We start from the raw sequence: 10,135 nt of genomic DNA, 5'->3' as shown, positions 1-10,135 counted from the left end.
AGTACTTCCCCTGGCAAAATGTGATGTGAGTCTTATTTATGTTTGTTTTGTTTATGTTAAAAAACTTGAAATGTTGAAAAATGTACAATTTATTATTTTCATAATGGAGATTAATATTCTTGTAAATTGTGCAATTGTTGAAAAAAAAAAAAAAAAGGTTCACCTGCACACTAACCCCCCCTACTGGTCACACAGTGTGAGGTCTGAGGTGTTAGTGCTTCAGTCACTCGAGTCTGGAGGGATGTGATGAACTCCTGTAACACTAAGACAGTGTTACTGGGGGGGGTACATGTGCTTGTGTAACTGTCTGTGGGGGGGCAGTTTATTCATATACCACCCACAAATTGTGCAGAGTTCCTTCGGCTTTATGTATACAGGTCCTTCTCAAAAAATGAGCATATTGTGATAAAGTTCATTATTTTCTGTAATGTACCGATAAACATTAGACTTTCATATATTTTAGATTCATTACACACAACTGAAGTAGTTCAAGCCTTTTAATTGTTTTATTATTGATGATTTTGGCATACAGCTCATGAAAACCCAAACAGCCTATTTCCTGCACACACCTGTACACGGTGGCTCTGGATGTTTCTACTCCAGACTCAGTCCACTGTCCACACCCTATTCGTTCAGAAATTTCTTTCTGTGTCTTACCCTCTTGCTTGAGGGTGTCAATGATGGCCTTCTGGACAGCAGTCAGGTCGGCAGTCTTACCCATGATTGCGGTTTTGAGTAATGAACCAGGCTGGGAGTTTTTAAAAGCCTCAGGAATCTTTTGCAGGTGTTTAGAGTTAATTAGTTGATTCAGATGATTAGGTTAATAGCTCGTTTAGAGAACCTTTTCATGATATGCTCATTTTTTGAGATTTTGGGTTTTCATGAGCTGTATGCCAAAATCATCAATAATAAAACAATTAAAAGGCTTGAACTACTTCAGCTGTGTGTAATGAATCTAAAATATATGAAAGTCTAATGTTTATCAGTACATTACAGAAAATAATGAACTTTATCACAATATGCTAATTTTTTGAGAAGGACCTGTACATACACATTTTTGGTTTTATTAATTAATCAATTAATTAACTAACTAATTCATTTTGTTTGCACAGATATTTACAAAACGAGACAGTCAACACAAAAAACAACACAGCAAAAGACTTATAATACTAAAGAGAATATACATGGCTAATAACATTCAGAGCAGCTCGGCCTTTATATCTGTCAATGACATGGTGGCAAGATTCGAACCCCTTCCTGAAGCGCCCAATCACAGGGAGGCTTCAAACTGTCTCCAGGTGATGAATCTATAGGAAACCCTGGCTGCAACACACAAAATGTTAATTTAACAGTTTTATTTCTCATTAGTTTGTCTATGACACTAGAATAATGTCAAAATCAGTGAACACTCATGACATACGCTCATGAGGATTTGGAAGAGCTTCACACGTTTGCGTGAGCACATGCGGAGCTGACGGGAAAGACCTCACACACCACAGGATGGCATACTGCGGGTGAAAGGAAATAGACGTGTGCATGGCCGTGTGATTCACCTGCACAGCTTCTCTAAATCATCTCGCGTGTGTCTGTTGCCTCGCTGGTTTTGCCGTTATTCTAGCACCGAGTTTAAGATAAAGATCGGAACCTTTAGTATGAAATTCCATATTTTATTTGTTTATTGATTTTGTCAGAATGCCATTGTAGCCCTCATTAACCCCTTGGTGTGGATGTACATACACTGTCCATTTCATTCATGTTCAAGCAATCATCTGACTCCCAAATATTGAAATGAACTTTTATTTAAGATGTTTTTACATCGGAAGAAACTTTTTACACAGTTACAATATTGCTAATAATGTTAGTGATCAAAATAAAAAAAAATGTTAAAAACGTTTAAAAGAAAGTTAATGCCAAACCTGTTTAAAGATAAAACTGAGTAAACTTGTTTCAGCACTGCACTGGATTCTGACATTAGTGTCAGTAAATACAGTATAAAGGGAATAACCTGGTGATACACAGCTGTCGAGCTAATTAACTCAAGCTGAACACCATCACACATGTTAGTTTAAAAGATAAAGTATTTTATTGCTTTTGTTTATCGATTAAGTGCTAAAAACTGTAGCCAAAAGTTTACATCAAGAAATGTAAATGAGACACAGCCTTGGTAAGTACACTTAGTACACTCAGTACACTAGAGAAGAGTCACACTTCCTGTCTCTGGCGCTTCTTCATCCTTTTCTGCTTGTTGCGCTTAGCAGGACCAGCAAGGAACCGGCTGGAGTAAGCAGGCTCTAGCACCACATAGCCGCTGGTGATGAACTCCATCTGCGTCCAGTCCAGGACTTTACCTCCCCACGGGACCGAGAGCTGGTACAGGTACCTGTAAAGCTCTCGCGTACTGAGGACCGAATCCCACAGGTACACATCAGACAGCTGACCCTCAAACTGATGCAAGGATAACTCAGCTTGGCCAGAAAACACCTACACACACACACACACACACACACACACATATATTTATTCGCCGGACCCCTATAAAGGAGGAAACCTCAACACATTTACTTTATGTCCAGTAAAACTCGTTGATCTTCACCGCTCCTCTGCTGACTCCTTTGCGAACGCTCATCCTGCCGTCGAACCACAGTTGTGCCATTCCGCTGTCGGAGTCCCAGGTCACACAGCGGCTCTTCCACACAGAGCTAACCTCTCGAACCGCTACCATGGAGTTCACATTAAAGGTCACGTAGGGGTAGGACCCAGCGACCTGTTGGTCAGGTGTGGATTAGAAAATAAACTGAGCCATGTTTTCTTTTTGTTGCAACAGATGATTTAAACTCCGCCCCTAAACTCATGTCTGATTAGCGTTATAGAACTGCCTAAGGAGACAGGAAGAGACGTAAGAGACGTAGACCCAGTCTTACCTGGAGCTGATATTCAGAAGAAGAAGATGCTGTAATATAAAATGCATTTCTTTCCCCGAACATGAGCTGAAGTCTATCATCAATCATCCACTTTTTGTCTGTGAGGCCTCTCAAACACAGCGTGATTCCGGTGACCTCGGGGAGAACGGCCGAGTGGAAGCGGACGGCAGCGCCGGGCATCACGCTGAACATCCGTCCCCTGAGATCTGTACGTCACGAGACAGGAAGTTCAACACATCACCTGATGTCACATGTAGTGATATAAGAATGTAATCTTTATTATTCCAAACAAAACACTTTAAGTCAGTCCTGCAGGTGTGTTTGTGAGAACAACAGCAGATATTTCAATATAACTGCAGTTTAATCCTAATATATTCCCCTTTACATGTGTGTATTTAACACTAAGTGTGGGAGGCCAGCAATAAACTACATCATGAATACTGACATGTCAGAACACACCTGTAGAACAGTGAAGAGCCGTAAACAGAAGTACCAAATTAAAGTCCGAATGCACACACATGGGCCCTAACGAGGGCATGCACAGGATTACACCACCAGGGGGCGACACTGACAACAGACTGGGATCTGAGACAGAGCTCATGATACAGTCGAGTCACAACTGTGTTTTTATTACTTTGTACGCATTTAGCAGAAGTGACTCCACGTGACGTCCAGCTGAGCTGGGATTCGAGCTCACACCATTCTGATCAGCAGTTCAGCACCGCAAACCCTGAGCAAACTGCACAGAGGAAGCCCTGGACCTGGAGAGCTTCAGCAGTGGAGGAGCTGCTTCCTGATCGCGATCCAGATGTCTTTACTGCCCGAGTCCTCTGGAGTTACACACACCTCACTGAGAAAACACACGGAGCGTCAGCGTCTGACTCCCCGCTCACACACTTTCACTTCTGCCTCTCTGGATCTTCTCAGCAGAGTTTCAGGATGTGGAAGCCGTTTCACTTCCTATTTATAAGCTCCAGCTCCCTCACACACACACACACACACACACACACACTCACACACACACTCACACACACACACACTTTTATAAATGTTTATAAAGTTCATAAAGTTCTATGGAACAGAACCGTAGATCACGTCTGGGTCCACATTCAGAAGCAGACGTTATTAATCTGATAATAACTGGATTAAGTCTGTTTACTAAACTGTACTTGTGATTAAACAAAAACAAAACAATCTAATCTCACACACTTTACACAAGGCTTCAAGTCCACTCTGTGTAAACGTTATAATATAGATGACATTAAATAGAAAATAAAATCAATTAAAAATACATATTTTAACCTAGGTTTAGGGTTTAATGATGTTTGTAAATGTATGCGTAATTAATTAGACGAACCCTTTTGTATAAACTTCAACACGTTTCAATGCAAAATGCATGTGCGGTAATATCAGCATCAATTATTGACTTTGACATAATGTAAAACACACACACACACACGCACACACACACACACACCTGGTAGCTTTATAAATATTTAGAATTTTTAGTTATATTAACATCTACATTACAGATAGTAAACTGTCTCAAAACACATTTCCTGATCTCTGAGTGACAAGGGAAGTGTGTGTTACTAGGTGTGTGTTACGGAATGTGTGTTACGGAGTGTGTGTGTTTTATTAAGGTGTGTTAGTGCACAGGTAAAAGATGAAAGAGGAAATGTTTTGAGGGAGCAGAGCGTGGGGACAGACTCGTCCTGCCCTGTAGGTATTAGTGATGATGATGATGAGGATGATGATGAGGATGAAATATCAGCTGATGACATCATCACCATAAACGAGACAGTTACTCACACACTCACACAGGAAAATAATCCAAGTGAAAATGTCTTACTTTGTGTTTCCCACACTTGTGCAGTTGATGCTGTAAAAGGAGCTGTTGTTACTCCGGTGTATTTTGTTGTCGGGGAGGCAAAAACACAGGAGAAGGAGAAGGAGGAGAAGAAGAAGGAGAAGGAGAAGAAGGAGAAGGAGAAAATCCTCGCCATGTTTCAGACTAAAGGTAAATAAGCAACAACAGCAAGAAAAGCACTTTGAGTGTGTCTTATTGACACAGAGTTCCTGATTTATAATCTCTCTCCACTTCCTGTACATGAGGGTGGGCGGGGCTTAGGTCATCTCACTCATACTGAGTAGTAAGAAATTTTAGTAATAATTATAATAATAATAACATGGTTATGTTGTCTTATAAACACTGTACATGTGTAATGGATATGTAAAATAGAAAATGTGCTGTTTCTACATGTTTATTTATTATTTATTTATTTATAGATCCTGTACCGACACATTTTCTTAAACAGATAGTACCAGCAATAACAGAACCCCTGTTGAGAATAATTAATTCTTTACTCAGCATTGGTTATGTTCCAAAATCTTTTAAATTAGCAGTTATTAAACCAATAATTAAGAAACCTGACCTCGACCCCTGTCAGCTGTCCAGTTACAGACCAATATCAAACCTCCCCTTTATCTCTAAGATTCTGGAAAAGATAGTAGCGGAGCAGCTATGCTCATATATACATAGAAATGGCATACATGAACTGTATCAGTCAGGATTTAGGCCTCATCACAGTACAGAGACAGCGCTCGTTAAAGTAGTAAATGACATTCTATTGGCCTCTGATCAGGGTTGTGTAACTAAGCTTGTGTTACTCGACCTCAGTGCAGCTTTTGACACCGTCGATCACGCTATTCTTCTTCACAGATTAGAAAATGTAGTAGGAATTAAGGGTACAGCCCTCTCCTGGCTCAGATCCTATCTGACCCATCGTTATCAGTATGTAGACTTAAATGGTGATTATTCTGCATGTTCTCTAGTGGAGTTTGGTGTTCCGCAGGGTTCAGTTTTAGGTCCACTGCTTTTTTCCCTTTACATGCTTCCTCTGGGCAACATAATCCGTAAGCATGGTATTAGTTTTCATTGTTATGCTGACGATACACAGTTATATGTCTCAGCAAAACCTGATGAGAAAAAACAGCTTGCTAAAGTTCAGCAATGTGTAAAGGATAGAAGAGACTGGATGCTAATTAACTTCCTTCTGCTTAACCCTGATAAGACATAAGTTCGAGTCATAGGACCGCATACAGCTAGAAGTAAGATTTTATATCACACTGTAACTTTAGATGGCCTTTCTGTTCCATTTAGTGCAACAGTAAAAGACCTCAGTGTGATTAATAGGATTCTTTTACCTCAAAAATATTGCCAAGTTAAGGAATATATTGTCACTAAACTATGCAGAAAAAAAGTTTATGCTTTTATCTCCTCTAAATCAAATTCAAATTAAAATTAAAATTTTATTTGTCACCTACACAGTCATACACAGTACGATATGCAGTGAAATGCTTAGACAACTGCTCGTGACCTAAAAATAAAAGAATATGAATAGGAAATAAATATGAAAATTAAAATAAAGGGTAAATTTAACTGGGAAAGAATAAAATAAAATATACAAATAAAAGTTAAAAATAAAATAGATGTACAACAAAAATACACAATATAGAAAAGATACGGAGAATACTGTACATGAAGAAATGTAGAGCAATAAGAGCAGCGGAATAAATGGTAATAAAAGAATGGTAATGTCCAGGGTTGTGCAATCCACATATTTAAAGTGACTTATGCAGTGCAAATATGCTTAAAGGGATTTATTTAAAGTGACTTGTGATGGAGTGATTTGATGACCACGAAGTGTAGTTGTGCAGTGGCCACTAGTGTAAACAAATGTCCAGAATATCCAGTGTGTGTGTAAAAACCATATGTGTGGGTCAGTACTGTGTGGTGGTGTGATTGTGATTGAGAGACCGTATCGCCTGCGGGAAGAAGCTCCTCCTCAGTCTCTCTGTGTTGGTCTTCAGGGAGCGGAATCGCTTCCCAGACCTCAACAGAGAGAACAGTCCATTGTTGGGATGACTGAAGTCCTTCACCATCTTCCTGGCCTTGGTCCAGCACCGCTTGCTGTAGATTAAGTGCAGGTCAGGTTGGACTATTGTAATGCCTTACTGTCTGGTTGTTCAACTAGGTGCATAAATAAGCTTCAGCTAGTCCAGAATGCAGCAGCGAGAGTCCTCACTAGAACCAGAAGATATGAGCACATCACCCCTATCTTATCTTCACTCCATTGGCTCCCTGTGAAATTTCGCATTGATTTTAAAATACTACTCTTGACATATAAAACATTAAATGGTCTCGCACCGCAGTACCTGAGCGAACTGCTAGTGTCTTACGATCCGCCACGCCTACTTCGATCAAAGGATGCAGGCTGCTTGTCAGTACCGCGTATTATTAAAACTACAGCTGGGGGCGGAGCTTTTTCTTACAAAGCCCCAAAGTTATGGAATAGTCTTCCAAATAGTGTTCGGGACTCAGACACAGTCTCAGTGTTTAAGTCCAGGCTAAAAACCTATTTATTTAGCCAAGCATTTTTATAAATAGATTAGCCTTAGGTAAAGGAGCAGATCTGGGGGACTCATGGACGTAGAGTATTATGGTGAACTGGTGTGTTTAGATGCTGTCTTCCTCACTCTCATTGATCACTCAGGTTTGTTGACGGTGAGGTGATTGGTTGCTTTACATTTTAGTTCCCCCTCATGTTTGTGTTTCCTTCTAGCTCCTCCCCTTTTAGTAATGATGCTTGCACTCTACACTAAATATACATTTACATTATACATTATGTGACTGCAACCAGACCTAACTGTTATCTCTCCTCTTCTGCTCTCCCTCTCCTGTTTTCTCTCCCCCTCTCTCTGTCGAGCTACACATTTAGTTCCTGAGCTGCCAGTGATCCGGACTCCCTCTGGCCTCTGGACCTGTCTGACTCGTCACATGGATGCCCCGTGTGCCTCCTTGGGATGCATCAGGGGATGGTTTCACTTTACCATGAAGACGGCTCTGGCCTCGACTGGTGACTTGGCTGCAGTCACTCGATAGTTCAAGACTGGAATTTCCTACAAGTCTACCTGAGTCTCCAATAACTACCTGGACTCCATATTAACATCAATTAACAGCAACTGTTATACTGAACCTCCAGCCTCCTAACACACAGTATGAGTGCAGATCAATCCCTGCTATCCGTTATCACCCAGATGAGGATGGGTTCCCTGTTGAGTCTGGTTCCTCTCAAGGTTTCTTCCTATTACCATCTCAGGGAGTTTTTCCTTGCCACTGTCTCCCTCGGCTTGTTCATCAGGGACAAACTGACCATTTTGATTCATACAAATTCACATTCCATACAAACTTAAATAATTCTTTTGATTGTGTAAAGCTGCTTTGCAACATTGTCAATTGTTAAAAGTGCTATACGAATAAAATTGAATTGAGTTTATTATAATCTCGAGCTTTATGTAAACCCCTATGAATATTAAGTATGTGAGGTGAGTGAGGTCACTGTCTAAGCTCTTTAGGAGTGTTTTTTCAGGACTCCTTGCGGGTCCTCATGCACGCAGGTGATCAGTCAGGGTAAAATGTCTCGTGTCTACAGTTGAGGGGCCAGCGCTATGTTGTGGGCGTGGCCTGTGCAGCATTGTTCACTTCAGGTCCAGCTAGAAATGAGAGCAGCAGTATGATAAGTAGCAAAGTTCAAAAGAAATTAAGTAATCAGTGTAAAAACAGGTTGTGTGACTTACATGCTCAGTGCTTGATTTGCTAAGTGATTAGCCAAGCAAGCTAAGTGTAGCTACACAATCTCATCAGAGCAGACGAAGAAACCACAGCTATAAGTTTATATTTTAACATTAAACGGGATTTTATTGGAGTTGTGAGCATGGAACTGAAAAAACATCAGATCACGCGCTCTGTGCATTTGGTCCGAGGCCACGCCTTGCTCCACATATACCTGCCTGGTTAAAGTTTACGTTTCACTCGATCCCGTTAGCAAATCGCTCTGTTAGCATGCTAACCTATCAGCCAGCTAGATAGACACCGCGCTAATCAGGTGGTGCAGTGGATTCACCCAGTAGAGCCTTTACTAACACTAATCCCCAAAGAGGTTTAAGTGTGTGTGTGTGTGTGTGTGTGTGTGTGTGCGTGTGTGTAAGAGAAAGGGAGATACAGAGAAATTGAGGATCGTTGTAGAGACAAGCAGGACCATAAGATGTCCCTGAAACAGCAAGGTCAGTGTGTGTATGTGTGTGTGTGTGTGTGTGTAATAGATGACTGAATTAGACACTCTTTCACTAGTTAGTGTACACTCCCCACCCCTGGGGCCGTTAGTGAGCAGATATCGGTGTGGTGGTGACTCGAGCGACGCTTCAGCACTTCCTGTTTGTTCCGACAGACGGAATTACTGATCCTTGGTCACGCCCACTGCTAACCCATCGTTTGAGAGTGTAGTTTACAGCATTAACACAGTATGTGTGTGTGTGTGTGTGTGTGTGTGTGTGTGTGTGTGTACCTGCGGCAGGTGTGTTACCACTGCACAACCAGCAGAACGTTGTAGGAATGATATTTCTGTAACATTTCATTCTGACATAGCGTTAAGTTCTGTCCTATTAATGTGTGTGTGTGTGTGTGTGTGTGTGTGTGTGTGTGTGTAGATACAGTGCATGCTCTGTTGGTGATGGAGGCATGTCAATCAGCAACAGATGAAGGCTTTAGATTGAGAACTGAGAAACTGCTGCATGTCTTTCAGAGTCACCTGTTCCAAGCACTGCTGGGTGTGTATTAACACACACACACACACACACACACACACACACACATAGATTAGTGAGATTTTCAGATTAGAATGTGACTAGAACCAAATTAAACCAGATTAAGAAATGCTTCCTACGAGGGGCGGAGCCATCACTGCTTCTGTTTTGTAATAAAAGATCTGTGTGTGTGTGTGTGTGTGTGTGTGTGTTTTGCAGATATTCAGGAGTTTTATGAACTTACAGTGTGTGACAATCCAACACCAGTACATCCATATACAACAAGCCGCCAGGTAATTAATGCTAAAATGCCTTTGACATGAATTAAAGCTGCTGAGCCCTGAGTGTGTGCTGCCTGCTTTATTACTATATATTTATTACTAATACTTTATTAGTCCCAAAGGAAAATTATTATTTTCCATTTCCCGGTGAGGAAGCTGAGCTCAGAGCGCAGGGTCAGCCAGGATACACCCCCACCCCCCCCAGGAGCAGATAGTGATAGTGCCAACTTACTGTAGCAGTGCTTGGCCTCACACCCCGACCTTCTGATCAGTGACCCAGCAGCCTAC

At 41.2% G+C, this 10,135-nt stretch overlaps 1 protein-coding gene across 1 annotated transcript; it reads right to left on the bottom strand.

Moving 5' to 3' along the window:
- Nucleotides 1-2,101: 2,101 nt before the first annotated feature.
- LOC128510546 (serum amyloid P-component-like) lies at nt 2,102-5,020 on the bottom strand. Its single transcript, XM_053482920.1, has 4 exons — nt 4,774-5,020; nt 2,922-3,127; nt 2,594-2,764; nt 2,102-2,481 (listed from the first exon to the last, which is right to left on the bottom strand). Exons 1-4 carry the CDS (start codon nt 4,925-4,927, stop codon nt 2,203-2,205), a joined length of 810 nt encoding a protein of 269 aa, XP_053338895.1. The 5' UTR covers nt 4,928-5,020; the 3' UTR covers nt 2,102-2,202.
- Between the last annotated feature and the right edge of the window lie 5,115 nt (nt 5,021-10,135).

This window comes from Clarias gariepinus, chromosome 22, assembly GCF_024256425.1.
Source record: "Clarias gariepinus isolate MV-2021 ecotype Netherlands chromosome 22, CGAR_prim_01v2, whole genome shotgun sequence".
Classification (NCBI taxonomy): domain Eukaryota; kingdom Metazoa; phylum Chordata; class Actinopteri; order Siluriformes; family Clariidae; genus Clarias; species Clarias gariepinus.
Note: the sequence above shows the minus strand (reverse complement) of the source record. Positions and strands in the feature narration are given on the sequence as shown.

Bases quoted from the DNA above. Each gene is read 5' to 3' on its own strand.
- LOC128510546 (XM_053482920.1), bottom strand. From the start codon at position 4,927: ATGGCGAGGATTTTCTCCTTCTCCTTCTTCTCCTTCTCCTTCTTCTTC. The intron at 2,765-2,921 runs GTAAGACTGGGT...CCTGACCAACAG, and splicing joins CTTCTGAATATCAGCTCCAG to GTCGCTGGGTCCTACCCCTA. The intron at 2,482-2,593 runs GTGAAGATCAAC...GTGTGTGTGTAG, and splicing joins AAGGAGTCAGCAGAGGAGCG to GTGTTTTCTGGCCAAGCTGA.